Source organism: Myotis myotis, unplaced genomic scaffold (assembly GCF_014108235.1).
Source record: "Myotis myotis isolate mMyoMyo1 unplaced genomic scaffold, mMyoMyo1.p scaffold_m19_p_3, whole genome shotgun sequence".
Classification (NCBI taxonomy): domain Eukaryota; kingdom Metazoa; phylum Chordata; class Mammalia; order Chiroptera; family Vespertilionidae; genus Myotis; species Myotis myotis.
Genome location: NW_023416335.1, coordinates 176,069,358 through 176,096,007, shown reverse-complemented (window position 1 = coordinate 176,096,007; position 26,650 = coordinate 176,069,358). Strand labels below are relative to the sequence as shown.

Here is a 26,650-nt window from a genome sequence, read left to right as displayed (position 1 = left end):
TAGAAGGGGGATTAGTGGGTGGGTGAGAAGAGATTAAAGAATTTATGTGCATATGTGCATAGCCCATAGACACACACAATAGTGTGGTGAAGGCCTGGAGTGGGGGTGGAGTGTTGGGGTTGGGGTGGACAGGTGCGGGCTAGAAGGGGTCAGCGGGGGAAAAGGGGATATCTGTAATATTGTCAATAATAAAGAAATTAAAAATCTCTCTATATAAAAGCCTAAGCGACCCTTATGACCAGTCACTATGACACGTACTGACCACCAGGGGGCAGATGCTCAACGCAGGAGCTGCCCCCTGGTGGTCAGTGTGCTCCCACAGCCAACCTCCTGTGGTTCTTACCCCCGGCCGGTGGGCCCAATCGGCCCAGATCAGGACTGGGTGAGATGGCCCCAATCACCAGCCAGGCTGAAGGACCCCACCCATGCATGAATTAGTGCACTGAGCCTCTAGTAAATCAATAAAATGGAAGCACATGGACAAGAACCAGCAAACAGAACAAGTTATAGATGAAAAAGAGGTTCAGGAATAGAATGAAGTTCTACAAGAGGCAAAATAGGGCCCTTTTGTTCCATTGCAGCAACAGGAGGGAAGGAAGTAGTGGGTGCAGGTAAGTTTGTAGATGGAGTGCAGGATGCTGAGAGAGTTCCTGTTTTCTACCTTGTATTTACTCAGCAAAATGAGGGAGGAGATGTATAAAGAGTAAGTACTGACATAGTCATTGTGGCGTATGGGAAAGAGAGCAGACTCACAGCACACAGAACAAAGCAATGCAATGCACTGAATGAATAAATGAGGGAAGGACGGAAGGTGGTCTTTTTCACTTTTAAAGCAGACACCGACTGATGACATGGATTTCAATGGGTAAAATCATGAAGCGCTTTAGAGATTGAAACAAGACAGTTATTTTCGTCATATTTTATATAAAATAGACATTTACATAAATTTTATTTTGGAAAGACCTAGGCAAAGTGTACATAATCAGACTTACATGGGAGATATATTCCTAACTGGCACAGCAAACATAACAAAAATGTATATTTATATACAACTGATCAAAGTAGGAAATAAAAGCATTATGAACAAAGAACATGGCGCAAGTCATTTTCCCCTGAAAAAAGGAGGGATTGGTTTGAGTTACAGCAAGTCAAATGATAGCCACATTATAAAAGCAAGCCATGGCTTCTACAGATATTTTAATTTCTGAGGAGGAAATTTTTAAACATCTTTTTCCCCCCAGAAACATAACGAAATCACTAATTTTTATGTGTCCAGGATGTAAAATAAGAGTAGGTTTCTCTGCCATGGGAAAGCACTTGGGCAGTCCAATCACTTTCAGCGTTGTGTGTGTATGTGTTCTGTTGTGGTGATTATCTTAAGCATTTTTAAAACAAAGGGCAACACTTATCAGTTACGTCTTCAGATGTAGAGGGCTTTCAATCTGTGTCAGGAGACTCATAGAGCTTGATAGTTTCTTAGAACTAACCAGTTCTTTAATGTGTGAGAAACAATGACCGAGACACTGGCAACCTGCCCAGGGTGAGGCGGCTCCTCGGTGGCAGAGGAGGGACCAGGAACCCAGACCTCTGGACTCCTGACTTGGTGCATCCCCTTACAGACCAGCAAGACGACCTCAGGAGGACATTATGCGCATTGGAGACTTCCAAATGTGGTACACATGTTCACCACGGGCACCACTGAGAATGGGAAGAAACTTCTGGATTTCTGGATATAGACATCTGTTTCCAGTTTGGGGTAAATGGTGATCTAAACTTGCAAATTAATAATGATTGTATATTGTGATAGGTGCTAATTTTATGAGTTACATACCCTAAGGTTTTAATTGCAAGGACCCTTGGTAATAATAATGGAACATTTTATACAAGACAATGGATAGATAGGAATGCCATCAATTCTATTGTGCCATTTTCTTGATTGATATTAAACCATACCTTTGATTGCAGTTATTTTACTTCTTCTCTTTAAGTTACATGGTTACTAAAAAATAATGGAAAAGTGCTATTGTAGAAGAAGTGTTTAACATATTGTTCTTTTACATAAAAAACGTCCAGAATAATAAAAAAAGTTATAATATTTCCCTATATATTTTTTCTCTTTTTAAACGCTAAAAGATGGCACTTAGATAAGTTTTGCTATTACTGGGAAATATCAACATACAGTTTAATCCAAGTAAATGTGATATGGAAATCAGGGTAAAAATAGAAAACAAACTACCTGTAACTATATTTCCTTTGATTATTGTTATTAATACTCTATAGATTTATTAATCTAAGGTACAAATCTATCACAAATCAGAGCAAAATTGTTGTGTGTTTTTTAAAATTGATTCTAATGAGTACAATTAATAAATAATTAATAAAAGCTGAAGTATGTATAATTAACCCAAAGAAAGAGAATTATAGGATCTAGGCATTAACTCTCTATCATGGACACCTTCTTTGAGTCATAAAAAAATATGAGTTTTATATACTCAGCATCTTGTCTGGGTACATGTAAATGGCAAGGCAATTCCTGTCCATCTTAGAATTAAGAACTCTGTAAATATAGGTCAAATTATAGCTCAATTGCCACGAGTGTAAAAGCACCCCAGCAACCCACCAGGTTTGTCAATCTTGGAATGGTAACCTCAACCAACCAATTGTGCCACAAATCAATCCTTCTTAAGAATTCTTTGGCTCATTTTAGTCTAGATTTAAAAGTTAAAACTGCAAAAGATTATAAACATCTCTTTTGTGAAATATTACAAACATCTCTTTTGTAAAATTCATAAACTCCCATTGAAGTTGTTAACCTGTGGTCTAACTACATAATAGAATCAGGAGTTTCTAAAATAAAATTTAATTTCCTCCAAGGTATTTAAATCTTTGGTTTAGTTCAACTATGTTACATCACTGAACCATGTCTTATGAATGCCATTAACAAACTGAAAACAACTGAATCGTTTTAAAAATCCTGAATAATTTTGTAAAGCCATTCTCATGGCTCCTATGTCAAAGGCCTGCCACCTATGGAGATTTTGAAGGCAAAGAGAATGGGTCCTGGGTAGGACTGATGGACAGGTTAGACAGATTGGCAGTAGGAGGGGGGAGATGTGTACACAAGGAACTCTAATGTAGCTAAGAAAAACAGCAAATGATGCTCAGAGTAACAGACACAAGTGAAACTCTGATCATTGGATCAAGTGTTCAGCCAGACTAAAGCAACTCCTTAGCCACTGTCTCCTACTCAGCACCTGCTACATATTTAAGGCCTTGGGACAAAATAAAGTTGCAGGAATCCTTTTTAAAATTATTAAGAATTTCAATCAGGGAATTCAACCAAGCATGAGGTGCTCCTGGGCACAGGACCCTGAGGGACTGTGTAGACTGCACATCCATGAAGCAGGCTCCGCAATTCCATCGCAGAGAGGGGCTATCGACTCGCATGCCAATCACGCTTCCTGAAGGGCAACCTGGATGCACCTCCACGACTAGCCAGGGCACTCAGCTTTTATTTTGATAAGCATGGATTCCACATATTACTTCATGTTACAAGGACCAAACAAAAATAGTTAAAAATATACTTAATATCCTTGAAAATATAATGTGATTTATTTTCTTATAGGCACCATTTCAACTATGAAAATTACTTCATTGGCCACATCTCAGTGAAGGTATTTACTCAGGACAAAATACCTGACGTAACAGTGCTAAATTTTAATGTGAACACAGAATGAGAAAGGGGGTGGGGGGGAAGGGAGAGAGAGAGAAAAAACAAAAACAAAACAGACATGGAGTTGGGGGAGGGGAAGCACCCAAAAGAAGACAGAAAAAGTCTCCTGAAGGCCATGTGACCCTTCTCCCCCCACCCCTGTCCCTCTCCCCCCCCCCTCCCCCGCCTCCCGAGACCTTTAGGCTATAATTGCTATTTCAATTAATCCTACAAATGTACTCTCATAGCTTTCGCAGCACTTCAGCAAGTAAGGCATAGTTGCTTTTCAAAATTTGGGGCTCAGTCTTTCCCATTAACTTTCTAGGTGTGAGTTTTGGTTACAGATCATTCTAAAAAGTTGTGATCAAAGCCCTAGATATTAGTTTTAGGTAGAGCTTCATATTATTAATTATAGGGGTAGGTATAATAATAGTATATTTTTCAAATGTACTATGGAACCTTTCTTGGCCTTAAGACTATAGAAATATATTTTTAGGAGAGGAATAAAAATAAATAAAATTTTGGAAAATTTTTTGATATACAACATTAAAAGAGTATTAAAAACAGAAGATCAGAATGGTAATATAAAAATTATTGGATTATTGATGTACACAAATATATGCTAATGCAATTGCTGTAATCCTTTGCATTTAAAATATTCCTTGTACCATCACTTTCTAAAGAAGTTTTTTCCCCCTTTATCTAGACCTTCCCTCTCCCTCCTGACCCCCGCCAAAAAAAACTTACAGGGGCACTGCTCTCTGATACTGGGGTGAAAAGGAGCAGAAGAGGTTTTTTCTTTTCTTTCTTTTTTTTTTTTTTTACCATACCTGGCCTAAGCATGGGAAATATGTGTGCCTTCAAATTACCGCGTCTCCATGGAGCCTGGCTCAGCACCATGAATAGCACTGCTCAGAGGTGTTGTTTAATTTTCTATGACGATGACCAAATTAAAATCAGGTATTCCAATTTCAAAATATAAACCAAATATCCTACTACCCCAAACCCTGAAGAGGCTGAGCCCCAATTTCGTTAACTTTAGCAAGCGAATAATCAATGCAACTTTTTTGAGGCGCTGTTAAAACTTAACTGCTTTGCAATTTAGATTTATAATGCTTGTATGGTCGGTTTTAAAAGCTGTTATTAAAACAACTATGTACAATGAAAAAAAACCTGTGTGTGTACATATATTAAATATTTTATAAGTTATGAAATAAATAACACTAAAAAACAAATGTCAATTGATAAGTTCAACTTTGCCTTCCTTATTTTAAAGTATAAATATATATTTTTTAAATTATAAATTTAGAATTTTTTCCTAGATTTTTTTGAGCATTCTCTATGAATTCTCCAAAATTACAAATACAGAACCAAGAATTCTGGGTTTACATCACTCACATTCTAAGCACAGAATTCTCATTGAGCCTAGGAAGACAAAATAATAAAGCTCTCTTTCTATTTAGTCCATAGTCTATGAAGATTTCTGTGATATACTGTAAAGATTCCTAGGTGGTTAAATATATTTTTCAAAAAATAATGAATCTCATGATGTCTAAATGTTAAAATAATAAAGTAGAACATTTCTCTCAGTTAACATCTTTAATAATTCTCATGTAGAATAAACTATTTTTTTCTTCACCAAAATAATAATATATGTGGAGGCAGGAACATTTATGATTTTAAAAGTACTTTTGAAATCTTAGAGCAGAACTACTACTCTACTTGTAATAAATTTTAAATTTTCCATAAAGAATTAGGAGGACCAAGATTCTTGACTTTCCCCTAGGGGTAAGAATATCCATACATAATTCCAGAAGCTTCCTTTTTTATATAAGGCGATGGGAAAAACTTGCATCAGAGTGGAATTTAATTTACTATTCCGTAGGACTCTAGCAATATCTTTAGGGGAATATTAGAACAAGCTCACTTAACAACAGCCCCTTTCTCCACATATTCTGGAAGGTTCTACAAAAAATTATTTGATACTCCTTTCTGGTTCTGGAGAATTAAATGAGCCACCTCTTGGTAGAATTTCCCAAATGGCTTATCTCAGAGGAATTATCCTCTTTGAAATATCCCATTAAGAAGCAAAGACCTGACTTCATGGCATTTCTAATTTCTGTATTACTGGGACATAAAAGCTTAAACTAAGAGAGAGAACCAGATCTCTGGGTTGCAAAAGCAGAGAAATATATGGAGGGAAATTTGGAGTTAAAGCAACAACAACAACGAAAATCTGTAAAATGCTGTTGTATTCCTTCCCTCTCCGGCCTCCTTGCTCTTGCTTGCTCTTTTTTAATCTTTTTTTTCATGAAGATGCAAGTCCCACAGCACACGGTTACCAGCGAGTGTCTCCAAATGTGCCCCCTGGACTGGGAGTGAGAGGAAAACTCCATTGGTTGTCCTGCTGATGTGACAGCAAGGCCTCCATCACTTCTTCCTCCTCCAGAGGCACCAGCAACCATCCCTCCAGATGACATCCAATGCTGCTATGGTTGATCCTTTTCTCGAACTTCTTGTAATCGCTTTTCTAGGCGATCCAATTTGGCCAGATTTTCCTGCAGCAGTTTGCTGTCTGGAACCAGCAGTAAGGCTCGCTCATAATAAGCTCTTGCAGACACATAGTTTCCCTGTTGAGAAAAAGAAAGAGAATAATCTGATCCTCCAGAACGTTCTGTAGGAGGATGGGGAGACTAGGAAACAGCCCTTCGCCCAGTTGAACATGAATGTCCCCACTAAGGCAACCTGTCTGCATGGGTAACTGTATCCTTATCTGCTGGTGCTTTTGGAGAATCCATTTGTTTTAAGTACCAATCCAGCTGGAGACTGTGAAGGATAGAATTTACACCACAGGTCAAATGGCAGAAAACAGATTTTCAATTCTACTAATGCAGGGTATGAGGCTGGCATTTCATAGGGTTAGCACTATTCCTCTGTAATCAAATGGAGCCATAGCAGGAGAGAGGGAGGGAGGGAGGGAGGGGAGGGAGGGAGAGAGAGAGAGAGAGAGAGAGAGAGAGAGAGAGAGAGAGACAGAGAGAGAGAGAGAAAACAACAGTGGGAGCACACTGACCACCAGGGGGCAGCTCCTGTGTTGAGAGAGAGACGCGCATGTGTGGGGAAATGATTTTGAAACTTCTAGAGTAATAATACAAAAGTAAATAGTTTAGAAATCTATAATGCCTCCTTAGTGGTAGGAGTTATTTTAATCTTCAAATTAAACTAACAAACAACAAAAAAGCAACCAATACAGCCCTTTGCTAATACAGCCTTTGATGCAAATGTAAGATTTTTATAAAATGAAAAGAACTGGTAAGTACATGGAGTCACATTTATCTAATATTCTAGGTGTGTGACAATATGTACCTGCTGGATACTTTTAAAGGAGGAGAGCAGGTATGTCATTCCTGACCTGCTGGAGACACCTGTCTCTGTTCTCTGTTGGCCCCATCTAACTGGCAACCATGCATACCTGGTTCCAGATGGTCCCTGGTGAATTAGTCACAAGTATTAACCTTTTCCAGCCCCCTTTCTGCTACTAAATATGTTCTAAGACTGTTAGAAATCTTTCCATTCCAAAAAATATGTATTTGGTCTATTTAATTCAGTTATAGCTCAGTGTGGATGAAAACCGGTCTCTCTCTCAATTTCCATCACAATTTAAAGTAGTATTCTCTTGGCATGAAAGTATTCTCTATGTAAACAATAGCAACTAATATTTACTGGATGCTTATCCATCTTCCAAATGAGTTAATATGTGTCAAGAGCTTCAGTGAGCAGTCATTCTGATACCATCATTATTTTATAATTCAATGACTCTCCAGGCTCTGTGTAAACACTGTCTGTTTCTTACGGCATTCACTTGGCATATCTGTGAAAAGGAGGGTGGAAATGACTGAACAGGAAATTGTACATTGGGAATCCAGGGTCTGGCATGCACACAATGAAGATATTTCTGATTATTAACACTGATGCTGATAAGAGGCTAAAAAGAATTCCAAACAAATGAGAACCTAGACTTACTACATTAAATTATTTTTTTCAACTCAAACATTTATCTTCCAAGTGTCTTCTGCCACTTATTAAGCTTAGCACACACATGCAAACAACTGAACTTGTGGGTCTTCAAGTGGCCTCAAAGTATGTTTCTACTGCAGTTGATTTTGAAATTGTCTTCAAAGGTGTTTCTCTAAAGGTAGGTCTCAGCCTGGTGCCCTGGCATCGCCTTCTCTGATCACCAGCTTTCTCCCTCAGCCAGGCCTGCGCCCTCTCGCAGTCGGACATCCCCCAAGGGGTCCTTAGCATTGCCACCACCACCACTAGGCTAGCTAGCCATGAGCCTGGCTTTTGGCTGAGTGGTGCTCCCCCTGTGGGAGCACACTGACCACCAGCGGGCAGCTGCTTTGCTGAGCATCTGCCCCCTAGTGGTCAGTGAACTCATAGCAACCGGTTGTTCCCCTGTTCAGTTGATTTGCATATTAGTCTTTTATTATATAGGACTAGAGGCCCGGTGCACAAAAATTTGTGCACTCGGGGGTGGGGGGGAGGGGGTCTCTCAGCCCGGCCTGTGCCCTCTCGCAGTCTGAGACCCCTCGGGAGATAATGACCTGCTGGCTTAGGCCTGCTCCCGGGTGGCAGAGGGCAGGCCCAATCCCTAGGTGCAGCCCCTGGTCGGGCTCAGAGCAGGGCCAATTGGGGAGTTGGGGCGCCGCCCCCTGTCATGCACAGAGCAGGGCGGATTGGGAGGTTGCGATGCCACCCTCAGTCACGCTCAGGGTAGGGCCGATTGGGGGGTTGGGGCACCGCCCCCTGTCACACTCAAGGCAGGGTCGATAGGGAGGTTGTGGCGCCACCCCCTGTCACGCACAGAGCAGGGCCCATCAGGGGGGTTGGGGCTCCATACCCTGCCACGCACAGAGCAGGGCCCATCAGGGGGTTGGGGAGCTCCCCGCTGTCACGCACAGAGCAGGGCCCATCAGGGGTTTGGGGAGCTCCCCCCTGTCACGCACAGAGCAGGGCCAATAGGGGAGTTGCGGCACCGACCCCTGTCACACACAGAGCAGGGCGGATTAGGGGGTTGGGGTGCCGCCACTGTCACACTCAGGGCAGGGCCAATGGGGGGGCGGGGGGTGGGACACCGCACCCTGTCACACACAGGGCCGCAGGGCAATCGGGGGGTTGGGGAGCTCCCCCGTGTCACGCACAGAGCAGGGCTGATCAGGGGGTTGAGGAGCTCCCCCCTGTCACGAACAGAGCAGGGTGGATAGGGAGGTTGTGGCCCCGCCCCCTGTCACACACAGCCGCAGGGCGCTCAGGGGGTTTGGTCGCTGCCCCCTGTCACACTGATCCTGGTGCTGGGAGGCATATTGCCCTTTTACTATATAGGATAGAAGCCTGGTACATGGGTGGGGGCCTGCTGGTTTGCCCTGAAGAGTGTCCTGGATCAGGGTGGGGGTCCCACTTGGGTGCCTGGCCAGCCTGGGTGAGGGGATGATGGCTGTTTGCATCTGGTCACACCCCCTTCAGGGTGGGGGTCCTGCTTGGGTGCCTGGCCAGCCTGGGTGAGGGGATGATGGCTGTTTGCATCTGGTCACACCCCCTTTAGGGTTGGGGTCCCCACCGGGGTGCCTGGCCAGCCTGGGTGAGGGACTGAGGGCCGTTTTCAAGCTGGTGGGTGACTGAAGCTCCCAACCTGTCCTTTTTTCCTTTTTTTAAAATTCTGGGCCAGCTTTAGCTCTGAGGCTCGGCTCCAGCTATGAGACCTCCGCTGCTGAAAGCAGGTTTCTGGCCTTTGTTTACCTTCTGTATTTGAAACAATGTTGCGGTCCTGCTGGCTGAAGCCCGGGGTTTTGTTTAGCTTCTATATTTGTTACAATGTTGCTTAGAGTGCAGCTGAGAGGCCGGCAAGGCAGGCGGGGAAGCTTGGCTTCCTCCATCACTGAAGCAAGCAAGCCTCCCTGTTCACATCAGCTGCCTGGCTGCCGGCCGCCATCTTGGCTGGCACTTAATTTGCATATCGCCCTGATTAGCCAATGGGAAGGGTAGCGGTCGTACACTAATTACCATGTTTCTCTTTTATTAGATAGGAGGATATGACTCACTGATATTAGACCATTTTAAAAATATAAACATAGCAACTTTATGTTGTCCAACTAATACATGATGTTATAAAAAATGAAAAACAGGATATATTAACTTTTTAATCAGCGCATTTACTATATTTAAAAAACACACTCAATATTTTCTTCTTTAACTCCCAGACACCTTTTCAAGGAGCAGTACTTTGAAATTTAAATAACAGGTTCACTTGTTAATTTAAGAAGGTATAATAAATGTACTATCTTCTTTGTATTTGTAGACTTTTTAAATGCTCTTCAGTATATAGTTTTACTTTTTTCTAATTAATAATTAAGCCCATTGCTTTAAATGCAGGTGCACTGCATCTAAATATATAGTGAGCATATTATTTGAAAATTCAACTATTTAATATATGATTTAAATATTTAAAATGATTATGTTACTATTTTAAAAGTAAACTCATTCTATGTTTCCCAACTAGATGTTGCTAGATAACCTAGAACAGTGATGGCAAAGCTTTTGAGCTCGGCGTGTCAGCATTTTGAAAAACCCTAACTTAACTCTGGTGCTGTGTCACATATAGAAATTTTTTGATATTTGCAACCATAGTAAAACAAAGACTTATATATATATATTTTAAAATTTTTATTGATTTTTTACAGAGAGGAAGGGAGAGAAATAGAGAGTTAGAAACATCGATGAGAGAGAAACATCGATCAGCTGCCTCCTGCACATCTCCTACTGAGGATGTGCCCGCAACCCAGGTACATGCCCTTGACTGGAATCGAACCTGGGACCTTTCAGTCCGCAGGCCGACGCTCTATCCACTGAGCCAAACCGGTTTCGGCAAGACTTATATTTTTGATATTTATTTTATATACTTAAATGCCATTTAACAAAGAAAAATCAACCAAAAAATGAGTTTGTGTGTCACCTCTGACAAGCGTGTCATAGGTTCGCCATCACTGACCTAGAACATTATTAAGATCAAAGCTCTGGTTATGTGGCTCATGCTTGGATTCACCACCAATGTTCTTCTCTTAGATTAGTCACAGATAACTGATAGAAGTCTGAAAATAAGTTAGCTAAACTAGAGTGATCCTTAAAAACATGTCAGCCCATGGTATTTCTCTGCTCAAAGTCCCCTGAGGACCCTACCTCATTTGGCATAAAAGTTAAAGACCCTACAATCACCTTCAAGATTCTGCATGATTAGATCCTCTGGCCCCGGTGTCTACCATTTTCTCTCACTTGCCTCCTCAAGTACAGTAAGCACACTTGCCCCTCAGAACCTCGGCACATGATCATTCGTTATTTTTGCACCATGGTTTCTTCTCTTCAGGTCTCTGCTCAACTATTGCTTTTTTAACTGAGGCCTTCCCTAACCACTATAATTCAAAATTTGAGCCCTTACCCCCTGACATTCCTATCTTTTTTTCTCTCCTTTTTCTCCATAGCACTTATTACCAACTGATACATTTTATGTGTGTAAATATGTATTTATTTACTTATTGACTAATTCCCCCTTCTGGAATGTTCACTCTAAGAGGACAGGACTTTTTGTTTTATTTGTTCATTGTTGTATTCCTAGTGACTGGAAGAGTACTTGGCACAAAGGATACTTTATAAATGCCGCTCAAATGAATGGGCGAGTGAATGAATCTCTGATTTTATTAGTTATAGATATAATCTCCCAAAGGGTCATTTTCAATAATTCACAAAACAAAGCAACCACAAACAAGCAACCTGGTTTTTTAGTAGAAGGTTAGAGAATAAAAGATAGATTAGGTATAAGAAATAGTAACGTAATATTTAAAGTAACACTTGCTCTAGACAGCGAGTGAAACTGCAGGAAAATAAACTACACTAAAGTCCAACAAGGCTGTTAATTCACACGTGCAGATTTTACCTGTTCTATCAGGATACCTCTCAAGTGCATATGACTTTTTTTGTGATAAACAAAATCATGGAATCTAATTTATATAGATTTATTCTTTAAATGGCTTCCTGATATTGACTATCTAGGATACAAAGTGAGCATAAACTTTGCTAATTTTACTTTTAAACAATTATGTTTGGGGTATTTAAATAATTCGAGGAGTAAATTGGGAATAGTTTCTCAATCTTTTATGAGAGAAGAAAGACAGAAAGAGAAAACATAATGGAAAAGCTGGTTCACCCGGAAGTGTATTCTTCTCCTACCTTGATGTGCTGGATTCCACCCATGTTCATCCAGGCCTGTGCTTGATCTGGATTTAGTTCCACAGCGGCTTTATAGCTCTAAATATATAAGAAATATCTTCAGGTTGGGAATCAAAAAGAATCCACCTTTACCAATACATAACTGTGAAAACTACTTTCTTTGTATGTGACAATCTAAATGGTTAAGAAAATGAACAACCACTTCTGGTTCACAGGAGTTCCATTTATTTCTATTAATTTTTAACGCTGATGAGTCTAAAGTAGAGGAAACGGAAATGTGTAATTTCCTTGCAGAGCTAATGTTTAGACTTGCGAATGAGACGCCTGCAGGGAATCCGGGGGATTTCTATTATAGTGAATCATTTCCCCTTGGCCTTGACCTGCAAGAACTTGGTGCTTTTTGGCCTTTTTCACTATAAATGGAGTTTGTAGGGAATATATATATATATATATATGATCTTAGTTTCCTAAACAGCTTAACCCTACAAGATCACTGACCTGGTTATTTGGTCTATGCTTGAAATCTTGCAGGATGCTCATTACTCCTTTAAGGATTTCTATTTTCCTAGGGGATAGTTTTAATCATTAAAAAACCTTTCTTTTCTTTTTCTTCCATATGAAAGTTCTTCAATCTTTGAAGAGAATTACTTGACCCTCGAATACTTTTTTTGTGCCTAAATTACCTGTATCCTATTGATTTATATTTGTGAGGTATATTTTTAATATTTTGTTTGCTGTTTTGCATCAAAGGCAAGCTCACCACTGAGTCTTGATTTTAAGAGTAGTCACCTTAGCCAAAACCGGTTTGGCTCAGTGGATAGAGCATCGGCCTGCGGACTGGGGGGTCCTAGGTTCGATTCCGGTTAAGGGCATGTACCTGGGTTGCGGGCACATCCCCAGTAGATGTGCAGGAGGCAGCTGATAGATGTTTCTCTCTCATTGATGTTTCTGACTCTCTATCTCTCTCCCTTCCTCTCTGTAAAAAAATCAATAAAATATATTTTTTTAAAAAAAGAGTAGTCACCTTAAATATAACTAAATGTTATGAGTGTTGGCTTTATGAAGTGTTTAATTACAAAGCTAGGTATCTGTGTGTGTGTGTGTGTGTGTGTGTAGTTTAATACTCCTTGCTATTTTCATTAGCAAGAAGGCAACTGACCAGATCCATAAAGTGATGAGAATCTGTTAAGAAACTATATACTGTTAAAAATCTGCTTTAAAGACTTGAAGAATATGTCTTAATTTTTATCAACAGAGATAGGGTATAGTATAGATGGGGTATAGATTCAAATCCTGGATCTATTTCTTATCCTCTGTGTGACCTTGAGCAAGGTCATAACCTCTGATTCTCAGTTTTTTTTCCAACTGTAAAAGGAGACAATGACCATGACTTTCTTATATGCTTGTTGTGAATATTAAATTACTAAGTACATGTGAATCATACATAAAAGTGCTATCACATTTTAGCTGTTACTAATAACTAATGGCTGTACTCTTAGTTTTCAGAAATCCAGCTACTCTATGATGAGTATTTGATCCACTGGTCAAGCAACTAGACGATACTTTTGTTTTCCACACAATATATAAGATACAGACCCCATGTAAATATTCATAATTAAATTACTAATTATTTAATCATTAAGCTGTCCTAGTAGTTACAAATAACTTAAGAACGATGGTGTAGAAAACATGCATAAAGCAAGAGAAAATGCAAGGTTCTGAAATATGCCACCATTACTGTTTGAAGGGTCTAATTTTCCCCCAATTATCTTCACAAGTGTTTTTCAATCATATTTTAAAAGCCACCCACAGTTTACTTAAAGAAAAAAATTACATCATTTGAGATTTTATTTCCCATGATATATTTAGTGTCATATTTTTACTACATTAATTCCAAATTGTGGCTTTACCAGTTACAAGGGAGATGTCTGGTATCTGTAACATTTCTACTCATATTTGTAAATGTCTTTTTTATTTCAAGTTGGGCATCGGTGGTATTCCAAAGCTGTACATAGTGAATACCGGTAAGATGCATCATACTGTATTTAGAACACAGAAGGAATCAGACCCTTTGCACACGGGTGCAGCCTAACTGGGGAGTCAAAATGCATGCACACAGCGCACACAGGGGTCAGGGAGGGGAGCAAGAAAGGATCCAATACTACAACTTAATACATGGCCTGCTCAAATGACTGGTGGAGACATAAGTGTTTTCAGCATTCGGTGGCATCATGGTCACTAGGAGAAAGGATGGTCCAGAGAGCCTCCCGGGGAGGACGACCCAGGCTGTGCTGGTGGATGAGCGGGAATCAGCGAGGGGAGGAGAGGGGGTACAGGGCCATGTGGATAGGCCCAACGCTAGTCAGGCACTAGATCAGCTGGAAGAGATGGGATTGAATACAAACAGAGAGAAAGGGAGACAGAGGACAGAGAGAGAGACAGAGAGAGAATGAGAGAGAGAAAGAGAAGCTGATATGAGGGCAAGACATAGAATGCGTCAAACAACAAGTTAAAGATGGTAATTCAGGAAATAATGCAGAGTTATCACAGAATTCTGAATAATCAAAAACTAGAAGCTCAATTATAAAAAATAAACTTTTAATGTCAAGTTGATTAATCAGAAACTTCACAAACATGCCAATGATCTTAGATTCAGGAAGTATTAAATTTCAATTCATGAATTTAATAACATAATTTGACTAAGTGTATGTACCTCAAAAGCTTTGTCCAGAAGGTTCTGCTCTCTTAGTTGATTTCCTTTTGTGAAAAAAAGTTCAGAAATGACCTTTGGGTCCTTTGGTTTCAGCTGGAGAGCCTTGTCTATAGTGTCAAGTGCCTGTATGGGTTGGAAATCAAAACAGAATAAATGTAGATTAGATAAAGGAAAACAAATTTAGATGATAAAATTTATACTTTTTGTTCTTTTTTAAAAATATTTTTCCAGGTCCTCTTTTTATTTTTTTATTAAATTTTTTTTATTGATTTCAGAGAGGAAGGGAGAGGGAGAGAGAGAGAAAGAGAAACATCAATGATGGGAATCATGGATCGGCTGCCTCCTGCACACCCCCACTGGGGATGGAGCCCACAACCCCGGCATGTGCCCCTAACCAGAATCAAACCCTGGACCCTTCAGTGTGCAGGCTGGCACTCCATCCACTGAGCCAAACTGGCTAGGGCTACTTTTTGTTCTTATGAACTAGCGGGGGTGGTGAGTGACAATCAATTCTTCATTCTCTAATGTTCTCAATAAGAATTTAGCTCTGATGAAGTAACTTCCTTATGCTCCAGGTTTCCATTTGTATCAGTGACAATGAAATGTCCCTGAATCACTTTACAGGGAGGTTATATGATCTAGTTGAAAGAAAACAAAATAATTCCCTGACTGTGTGCCCATCTGGACCCTCCCATAGCCTCTGCTTCGGTGCCTGGTGCTCACTCTGCCCTCACCGTGCACTGCTCCAGCCCACGCAGCCAGAGATCTCTTCAAAGCACACACCTGATGGTGTTGCTCTTCTGCTTAAAACCCCAAGGCTTCTGCCAGGATAAGGAACAAGACTTCTGTCCTGGTTCCAAGCCTTGAGGTCTAGTCCCCAATATACTCTGCAGCCATATGTTACACTGCACCCTGCTCCCTCATGCCCATCCCTCAGACAGGCTAATCGCTGTTACCACAGGGCCTTTGCATATGCTGTTTTTCCTGGAATGCTCTTCACTGCCTGCCTTTTGTTTAATAATTCCTATTCATCTCTGTCTCCTGTAAACTGTCTACTGTAAATTCCTTGAGGACAAGGGTGATGATTTTATTTTGGTCATACCACTTTATTCCTGGTGCCTACTACAGTGTTTGACATATAGTAGGTATTCAATCAGTATTTTGTTGAATTAGTTCATGAGTTTACTGGTTATGTAACCTTTAAAATGGAGAGAAACAATAACAGTTGCAACACAGGGTTAATGACCTGCCTTACAGGCTTATTGTAAGGATTGCATAAAAAATATTTAAAGAAAATGGAAAATGATAAAGTATACACATGTTAGTCTTTATCTTTTCTAGAGTCAGCTGAAAACAAACTGAGATAATACCACATTAAAATCTTCAGACTAAGAGTGAGCTAAGCCCATATTATGTCAGGGGATATCTTAAGAGTTAAAGGGGTATCTGTGAAAAGCACCCATGAGATAGGATATGCCAACTGATGATATTCAAGAGAGCTCATTCTTGTTACCGTGCAGCCGGGAGCTCATTTAGGGGCTCCCCATTTTCTACCCATGAATCCAAGAAACTCCAGTGTCCTCTGTACCTTGTCGTGCTGCTCCTGCTTGCTGTAGATTGCTGACAGCAGGCGATAGCATTCAAGGCATCCAGTGTCCTCTGATACAATGTGATTGGTCATCTTTTCAGCTTCTTTCGTCTGACCCATCATGGCCAAAACCTGAGCCTGCAAAACCACACTGACCTTGCTTTAGAGACATTTCATTATTACCTCATCAAATAAAGCATCCTTGAACGGAGGCATTGAGAAACACCCCAGACAAAAGTGCTGAGCATCTGTTTGTGACACACAGAGAGGGACAAATCACCACAGCATCGAGGCTTTAACTTTTGTTGCCTGTTATTTATGTATGTGCATGCATTTCCATGTGAATGGCGGGAACATTAAAAATATTCAATGAAATGACTTGTGCCTTTTTTAAAAGTTGACTAAATATGTCAAAAGAGAAATGATTTCCTGTGTTTGTAACAAGATAAGTTTCATGTACTGCAAATCTAAGGAAAAGAAGTATTGCTCCAAGGTTGAAATAAAAAACATTGTTATTGTTAATTTCCCTGACTTTGAAAACCATACTGCGGTTATGTTAGAGAATGTTCTTATTCTTAGGAACTATATGCTGATTATTTAGAAATCAAAGGAATGAGACCTATAATTCTCACGTGGCTCAGGAAGAAATGACATTTATTAATAATGTGTATATGCACATAATACTTGCCTAAATATGCACATGTATACATATATGTCATACACACATATATACATCCATGAGAAGGTGGTAAACAAATGCATAAAAATGCTGAAAACTGTTCAATTTGGGTGAAAGAGGATACGGGAGTTATTTAATATTCTTGCAAATTTTTGCAAGTTTAAAATTATTTCCAAACAAAAATTAAAAAGTATTTTTAACATCCAGGCCTTGTATAAATGGCTCTAACATTGGTTAAATGAATATTTATAACATGGATATATTATAGCAATTTCCGGTTCCCGTTCTGAGGCCTGCTGACCACAGCTCCCTCAGCTGCATGCTCTGCGTCTGTTCCCAGCTTCATGTGCTTAGCCCACATACTCACCAGGGCCAGGCGGAGTTCCCGGTGAGAAGGCTGAAGTGCCGCAGCTTCCCGGTAAATCTGCAAGGCCTCTTCATAACGGCCCGTGTTGTAGAATAGTGCTCCCAAAGGCGACAGGGTCTCCGCTTTGCGTGCCACCTTCAGGGCGCTGAGTTTTAAGAAAGGCGGATTAACATTTTTCTTCTGGTAGGTACATTTCCGAAGGTCAAAAAATGAGGGATGGCTGTCCAGGTTTGAGATTTTGTGCCACTATGATCTTTGTTTTTATATCAAGAAGCATGTTTAAACAACATCACAGTGCCATTCTCTGACTATATGAACATCTCTAGTGGCCTAACAGGGTGGAAACTGAGCCCTCAGGGTCTATTCCAGCAATGGTGATAGACTTGTGATGTATGCATAATATTTCATTTATATTCACTTTTGAAACTGCTATTGGTGCTTTGGGTTGCAGTCCATCGCTTCAGAAAACAGTGGGAATTAAATTCCAACCTTGGTTAGCACCATGTTCTAACCAGCGGGCAAGAAAGTCATTAACTGGGATATCCCTGACAGTGTTGCACTGTTCTCTTTGGTGATAAGAATCTGTATTGACTGCACTGGCAAAATTTGTTAGCATTCTGATAATATACCTGGCCCAATGAATTAAAAATTTGATGCTGTGGTCGATAATATAATAACAGTACAGGGACAGGTGGTTATTAGCTTTATCGTGGTGATCACATCATAAGGTATATAAATGTAGAATCACCTAAAACTAATATGTCAACTGTGCTTAAAAAAATTAAAAACATTTTTTTTAAGTTGATGGGCAATTGCAGAGGTCTTTGGGCGACTTACAAAGTGAAAGGAAAGACGTTTACCGTTTGTACCACTCTTCAGCCATGCTGTTGTCTCCCAGAGACCTGTAGAGCCTCCCCAGGTTCACCATGGCCACGTCATGACTCGGGCTAAGTTTGATGGCCTGTTGGTAATGGGCCACTGCCTTCTCGGGAGAGCCTATAACCAGAGGTGCGTGAGTAAGAGCAGAACACGCCTTCATTATAAAATACAAGAGGGCTTTCATTTCTCTTCTGATGTACATCATCTTCTTACAGAGCCACGCCATCAATTATTCAGCGTGCGAATTACTGTGCATTCGGGCTTCTTCTCCTTGCCACTGCCTAACTTTGAGCCATTTAACTATTCATTCCCATTTCCAGAGAAATTAACAATAAAAAAGCAATAGAAACGGTTAGGCACATTCTTGCACTCCATTATGCTCTGCTTGGGGCTTTCGCCCCTCCCGGTGATTTTCCTGTTATTCTCATTGTAGGTTTCATGATTAACGGCTTTGGTTTCCAGCAAACAGCCTCACCCAGTTTCTAGGAAGCACCTACACCTGGCCCCACCTGCACCTGGTCCCACTGGTTACTCTGACTGACCCTTACAAGAGACATAAATATCCCCCCCCTCCACTCTACCCTACTGATGCAGTTTTGGCTTCAGCCCTTCTGCTAGCAGATATAACAATAAACCTATAATTCATAATTCTTTACCCCTTTTGGCCTCATGCATTCTTTCTTCGGCGACCCTAACAGAAACTAAAACCCATTTCTTTTAATATATATATTATATATTATTAATTTTAGTCAAAGTGTTTTCTGGCCATTACCCTAGCTAATATGATGTCTTGAGATTATCAGTGGTTGTTATTTATAAAGATGTGCTGCTACTCATCATGCAAAAACATGGAATTGGCTATTATAGAAAGAAAACTGTCTTGAAGTAATTTCTAAGGGTCTGTCTCAATTACTATACTACAGCATCACACCTGAGACACTGCTTTAAATAAGCATGTATTGCAGGAAGAGATTAACCAAAAACATATTCTTATATGCATAATCCATGGACACAGACTATAGTGCGGTGAAGGCTGGGGGAGGGGGTAGGAGTGGGTTAGAGGGGGGCAATCGGAGGAAAAAGGGGACATCTGCAATACTTTCAACAATAAAGATAAATTAAAAGTAAATAAACAAATTAGCATGTATTAGCTGTACCTAAAAATATTTTTAACCACATATTTTTAAAAGGCATTAATTTAAAAAAATAATGCCACCTTGCATTTGTCCAATATATTGTACATTTTAAAACACTTTAATTAAGTGGTCTCATATGATCTTTGCAGGTATTTTTGATGCTATTTAGCTGCCTATTGATACCGCTTAGCTGCCTCTTAGGACTTAGGACCTATTTTAGGGTAAACAAAATTATTGCTTGCAGATACAGACACTAAAGTGCAAAGACATTAAGAGACTTGACAGGGATCCCAGGGCAAGTGAGGGTAAAGGCCAGAACTAGGATCAAGTCTCTCTAGTCTGATAAGGTTCTCCACAGAAGCTTCCTGTGAGAGTATGTCTAAGTAATTGAGCGGTAGAAGAGTCTAACGTTTAGATGGAGTGGGACGTTATGACCCGCACAGGCATCTTCTCAAGAGAAACCCACCTTTTTTGAATGCAAGTTTAAGTAGGAGTGCCAGATTACTGGTGATGGGGGGAATTGCACCAGTATAAAAACACAAATACAGAGAAAGTGGTGGGAAGGTACATAGTATTGTCAGTGGTGTTTATTGGGGTGGGGTATTTTGTTGAAGTAGAAGGAAGAGGACTAGATCAGGCCTAGGGGTCTCTTCTGGTGCTTACATCTTTGTGTTATGGGCTTTATTATTATGTTGCTAATGAACCAGCAGGTGGCACTACAAAACCATTTTACATGTAAAAATATGGGCAGTTTCTAAGTGTATCACAATGTAAATTTATGTTCTCTAAAACAGAAGAACTTCCAACATCCTCCAAAACAAAACCCTTTAGAATATTTCACACTGACAAAATGATTAAAATTAAATTTTACTGCAGGGCCGGTAGCAGGTAGTATAACAGTTAATGGGAACAAAGTAGTGCTTTTGCATTAAATTCAAATGTCTTTTTAAAATCTTTTATAGTGTTCATAGCATGCCAACAGTATATGGAGCACAAGTCATAAAGAAAACAGAATCCCTGCTCTGTGAAGTTTTGCATTAAATAGGATGGAGTAAGTGTGTTTTACATAGCACGGTCATATAAGAATACTTTATCAATTACAATAATACAGTTTCTGTAACGTATACCACATGGGAAACAATAAAGAAATTCTGGAGGCTTTTAAAAAATCAGTTGCAGAAAAGTATTTACCATCTGCCAGTAACGAGATTCAGAGCAGGTTGTGCATCATTGTAGAGGAACATTTCATTATCATAGATTTATAAACTTGTATAAACGGTACTCAAAGAAGAGCCATTAAATCATCAAGACTACTTCCTGTCTCCTGGGGAGTTTCCCTAGAGATATGATTATAAGAACTGGGCACTTTTACTGAACTGAGCCTGAAGATTTAGATAAATGACAGCTCCATGGCACACTGTGACTGTCAGTGGTGTTAGCATCCTGCCAAGCCCAGTGAATTGTACTTCGGAGGCATTATTTGGGTGGTTGCCATTTTGCTCGAGAGCATTATCTAATCTCAACAGAACAGATTCTCTCTAATTTCACTTACCAGTATCAACTAAGAAAACTCCATAGTTGTTGTGTAAGTCTGAGCTATCTGGACAGTTCTTTATTCCAGCCTGGTACATTTCCTCAGCTTCCTTAAATCTCTCCTTTACAAGAGAATAAAGAAAAATAAATGAGAAAGTTGAAAGAATTAACAATAAACTGAATAGAAGTGAGAAAAGCAGGAAAAAATTTACTGAGCACCTATTATGCAATAGGCACTGAGATCAACACGAGGTACTCTTCTGAATTAAAGTCAATGATAACTGCACACACACCTATAATTCATACCTGTGCTTCGTTCCTTTATGGCAAACAGCTGATGTTTACTGAGAAGTGATGCCTGGAAGGATTTGCTCTATAGCTGGAAATAGCCTCAAAATGGTTGTTTGAATGGGATGCCCTCCACCCAGTAAGTCTCTGGATGAAAATGAGTGACTCATCAATACAGGAATACTTCCTAGGTGGCAATCTGACTGGGAGACAGAGAGGCCTGGGATAGTTGTCTTACAGCTGCATTTGTATAGGTAGTACTCTTTTTAGCTGCACTGTATGGTTTATTTGGAGAGGTTTTGGGGGGGGGCGCAGAGAGTGGGAGGAGAGGTGGATGCAGATTATGGGAGGCTTTGTCATATCCCTTCTTTTTTGAAATATTTCTTATAGCCCACCAAACTATTTGCCACTTTCCTTTATCCAACCTGTGCTTTCCATCTCTAAGCTATTCCTTCCAACAGGAATATACATCCTCTCAAAGGCATGCCTGCAACTCCTACCTCTGTGGCAAGGTCCAAGTCAACCACTTCTCCAATGGATCATTTTCTAGTTGCCCTGATCTACTCTCTGAACATTCACAGAACATACTTTAATAACTCTGAATTAGCTTTTAAGCACTTCTTTTTCTCCACAACCACCTTAGATTGTCATGTCACATACACCTCACAATGTAGAAGGTAACAGATAATTAATGAATCGACGTTACCCAGGTTCTAACAATTTCTCACAAGTAAACAAGTTCATAGTTCTCTAGTACTATTGTAAGGTCAGGTGAAAAGAAATGATTTGGCATCAAGCACATCACAACTTTTCCTTTAATATGCTTGGAACATGGACATTTTCTGTAATTTTATCACAAGTTACTACTACCAAGCATTCAACCAAATGACAAGGGAAGGTATAGCATCAGTTTTCTCAGACATGACACCTTAAGCTTGTGAATGAAAATGTATTGAGAGCACTCAGCATAAGCCAAGAAGCCTAACTCTGATTTGACCCAGAAAAGTAAAGACAGTTTACCTTCTGTAGAATGACCGAGGCCATTTCTTCAAATCCACACATTGAAGTACCATTTTGGGAACAAAGTGTGGTTTGAATCTGGCAAATTTCACTTATCTAAATTATAGAATCACTAGAGGCCCAGTGCACAAAATTCGTGCATGGGGGGTGGAGGTGGGGTCCGTCAGCCTGGCCTGCACCCTCTCACAATCCAGGACCCCTCCAGGGATGTCTGATCCAGGGGGATCAGGCCTAAACTGGCAGTCAGACATCCCTCTCGCAATCTGGGACCGCTAGCTCCTAACCGCCTGCCTGCCTGCCTCATCTCCCCTAATCACTCTGCCTGCCTGCCTCATTGCCCCTAACCACCTGCCTGCCTGCCTGATCCCCCCCTCACCACTTGCCTGCCTGCCTGATTGCTCCTAACTGCTCACCTACCTGTCTGATCACCCCTAACCACTCGCCTGCATGCCTGATCACCCCAACCACTCGCCTGCCTGATCACCCCTAACTGCTCACCTGCCTGCCTGATCACCCTTAACCGCCTCTGCCTCGGCCCCTGCTGTGGTGGCTTCATCTGGAAGGATGTCCGGAATGATGTCTGGAAGGTTGTTTGGCGGTCCAGTCTAATTAGCATATTATGCTTTTATTATTATAGATAATCAAGCAAAAATGAGTATCCATATTTAAAATATTTTTTTCTAATTGCCAAGCCCAGTAAGTTACCAAACTCAAAAAAGTGAAAGATGAATGAAAATTTTAAAATATCTCCTCTCAATCTACTGAGGAGAAGAAAAACTCTAGAAAGATATCATCTACTAGAGGACTAGCAAATCTATGAGTGGGCATAGGTGTGTGTTAAATGGAGACAGGCAGAACACAAATTATATAAGACTCCAATCAAATGAAGAGAGGGAACCATTTAATATTTACTGATTTATCCATTCATTCAGCACATGTTTATTGCAATGGCTATAGAAGGTATGACACAGTGATTAAAAATTGGACTGCCAGTGTTTGGGGCTATGGATTGGAATCTCAGCCTCACCATATATTTATTGTCTGTGTGATCTTACTTCTCCTCTATGTACCCAATTGAAAATAGGGATAACGAGTACCTTTCATAGGGTTGTTGTGAGATTAAATGGATTAAAACATGTGAAGCCCTTAGAACAATGCTTAATACATAGTCAGCACTTGGTCATGTTAACCATTTTCCTTACTACTACTACTATCAGAAGTACAACTAGTGTCAATATTACTACTTATCACACTGAGAGATAGATACCAAAGACATGAAGATGAATAAAACAAAATACCTCTATTTAAGGAGCTCAAAGATGAATGAACTTACAAATAAACCCAATGTGAGCAGTGTATTAAAGAGGTAAGTACAGATGCTCTGAGCTCAGGTGGCCTAGGGCATCAGGCATCAGGACGCTGTCCCAGGGGCATTTCAGCCCACAGTTTGGAGTTCCTCTCCCATCAAACTTAAGTAACTCTATATAAGAAATAATCAAGTAACTTAAATGTCTTTTTTCTTTTATTTTTTCTTAATCACTTTCTGATACAGAGATCAATAAGCAATATCTTGAAAATTTTGAGATTCCAGTGTTATCACCTGACCAATGTGAATGTTTGGCACTAATGCCAAATCTTTAGTTTTATAGGATTTTTAAATATTTTATAAGGCACTTTTACATACACTAAATAGTCATGGTAAAATAAAAATAAAAAAGCAGTTATTTAAAATACAATAGATGAGAAATAAAAGGAAATAAAAGACTATTAGAGCTGGAAAGAACATTAATAGATACTAATGAACTACCATTTTTAACAAATAGAGAAACTTGGGTACAAAATGTTTGCCCAAGACCTCATAGCTACAAGAGGACAGAGAAAAACCTAGGTTTTCATTGAACATTCAGGGAATTGGTAACCCCTGCATAAAATAAGTTTCTGGAAATAAACAAGAGTGTCTGGCATCAAAAGAAACAATTACACTTTTGGATATCCATCCATCCATCCATCCATCCATCCATCCATCCATCCATCCATCTCCTCAACAAATATTTCATGAGCACCATCCATGAGCCAAATATACAGCTGAGACAGAAGAGTGAATGAGACAGACACAATCCTGCCCTTACAGACAATAAAGTAGGATTCAAACAAGAAGGAAACTTTGCAATGTATGGTGACATTGTCACAGGAGGGGAAGCAAAAAGTACTTGGGAGGCAACAAGAAGTGACCCCCAGGCTTGGGGTTGGATAGGAACTGCACACCCATTATGATCCAAATACCCAAGGATGCTGGTGACCATGAACTCTCGCAGCTGTGTAACTTAAAGATGTGCCTGAAAAAAATCAATGGCTGCTTGAGACCTTAAAAACTTCCTTGTAACTAAATTGTGGGAGAGTTGAAAGGCATTTTTCCTGAAAGAAACAAAGTTGATGTCTTCACATTCCAACTTGCTGAAGTCAAATATAACAGTTAACAACAGTTTTCAAGTGCAATTACTGTTTTACCTGATTTAATTTTACTTTTCCCCTCATTTCCTTGCTGCTCCAAAATAGACAAAGAGATCACCTTTTTCGTCTAAAACTTCTCTTATGTTTGGCTTTATGTGCTGGGTTTCCATTAGAAATTCAATTTTCAAAGTCGAAAGAAGTAATGGGATTTAAAAGACCGGGCGTGTCAGAAGCAAGTAATCATACCTCTGTACTCTTGGTAACCCCCAAGGGCAGTCTCAGGACTCTGGCTCTATGAAAAATGTCTTCAATATCTGTCTTTCTTTTCCTTTCACTTGACTGTAAATTTCAAGGAATGATTAACTCCAGTTATTGAAAAATGAAAGAAGAAAAATACCTTCTAGGTATTTATTTAAAATAAATTCAACCTTCTTTGGAAAGACAATGCATTTATTTTAAAAAGTAGTAGTATTCAATCCCTAAAGCTCAATTTCATGCACTCACTTTTATTTGCCTCTTCTGGCTAGATATCCTGACCTAAGCCTGACCATTCTTAGTGTCTACTGATTTGTAAGATCCAGGAGAAATGAACATAACTATTTATAGAACAACTTTAATTAAAAATGCTTGGGACCCAGAGAATGGGTCTGACAAAAAATACTGTCTGCTGTACATCCGAGTCCCCAGCCAACTGCTCCCCTGCCTCAGCATGAAATCAGCCTTCAAGGGCAGTGGTTTAAAAGGGGCAGCATGCAGCCATGGGCTCCTCTCCAAGACTCTGAAGCTTTTCAGTGGGGTGGAAATAAAATGGGCCTTAGGGGAGAAATAAAACATACTCCACATCTCCACTTTTTACATGCTGTATGCTTTCTACTGTAAGGGGGGAGGGGAGAAGTGAAAACTAGATCTTCTGAACAAGGAACTCTCTTGAACAAACTGATATGTTTGGAAAACATTTCTAATAGTTCAAGTGCAATAACCAGGAGAACAAGTAGATTAATGTATCAATCCTCAAACTTCTTGGTTTTAGGACCCTTTGCACTCTGAAAACTACTGAGGACCCAATAGAGCTTTATTTATGTGGGCTACAAGTACTTACCACAGCAGAAATAAAGCTGAGAAATTTTAAAAATACTTAATTTATTTAAAATGATAATAAACTCAGATATAAGACATTTATGTGAAGAATAACTATATTCTCCAAAGCAAAATAAATAAATAAATAGAATAGTGACATTATTTTCTATTTTTCTGCAAATCTTTTTAATGCCAAACCTAATAGAAGATAGCTGGACACTCATATTTACTTTTATGCTCAATCTGTTTTTATACGTTTTTTAGTTGAAGTACCTGACGTGTATGTTTTTTAGTTGAAAAAGGGGATAATATTTTAATAGATTTTTCATGATTGTGGATACATCATGTAGCCTCTAAAAAACTACTGTATACTCATGAGAAAATGAGAATGAAAAAGGCAAATTACTTGTTGGTACTACTCTGAAAGTTACATGGACCTTCTTGGACCTTAGGGGTCCCCTGCAAACACTTTGCGATCAGCTGGCCTAGTGAGTGGCCTGTAACAATGTGTACTCACTGTACAGAAATTATAGGGTGTGGAATTCTAACAATGTGAAGGGCCTACAGAGATGGGGACTAGGGTGTTGTCCTCATGCCCTGACATTATGGTCGTGCTGCTGAACTACTTTCGAGAAGTACTTTCACTCTAGTCAATGACATGAGCACACAGAGTAATAAGGTACCCCTCCCCACACCAACCCAATGCCTTTATTTTGTTTATTTTTTATTTGGTGACAAAGATGCCTAAAATCCAGGTCTCCTGATACCAAGTCCCAGTGGACTTACTGCAAACCACATAGCCCCGGTTACCCAATAATATATGGAGGAAGAGCACTGGGAAGTACTTGTTGCAATTTTGCTATCTCCTCATCAGATATTGATTAAATCTTGGACAGAGATCTGAATTCTTGAAAAAAGGATAGAAAC

At 39.9% G+C, this 26,650-nt stretch overlaps 1 protein-coding gene across 5 annotated transcripts in view; it reads right to left on the bottom strand.

Annotated features, from left to right (window-relative positions):
* Positions 1-4,480: 4,480 nt before the first annotated feature.
* The window catches only part of TMTC1 (transmembrane O-mannosyltransferase targeting cadherins 1), a 238,146-nt gene continuing 215,976 nt past the window's right edge, over positions 4,481-26,650 (bottom strand). For 4 of the 5 annotated variants that reach the window (XM_036299239.1, XM_036299240.1, XM_036299238.1 and 1 more), the window contains 7 exons: positions 20,907-21,009; positions 18,200-18,335; positions 17,340-17,484; positions 16,294-16,431; positions 14,706-14,828; positions 11,993-12,070; positions 4,481-6,342 (listed from right to left, as the gene is read on the bottom strand). In XM_036299239.1, coding sequence (XP_036155132.1) covers positions 6,202-6,342; positions 11,993-12,070; positions 14,706-14,828; positions 16,294-16,431; positions 17,340-17,484; positions 18,200-18,335; positions 20,907-21,009 — 864 coding nt within the window. In that variant the 3' untranslated portion in view covers positions 4,481-6,201. Of the gene's footprint in view, positions 6,343-11,992; positions 12,071-13,879; positions 14,371-14,705; positions 14,829-16,293; positions 16,432-17,339; positions 17,485-18,199; positions 18,336-20,906; positions 21,010-26,650 lie in introns of those variants that run through there. The other variant, XM_036299241.1, reaches the window with a different exon arrangement.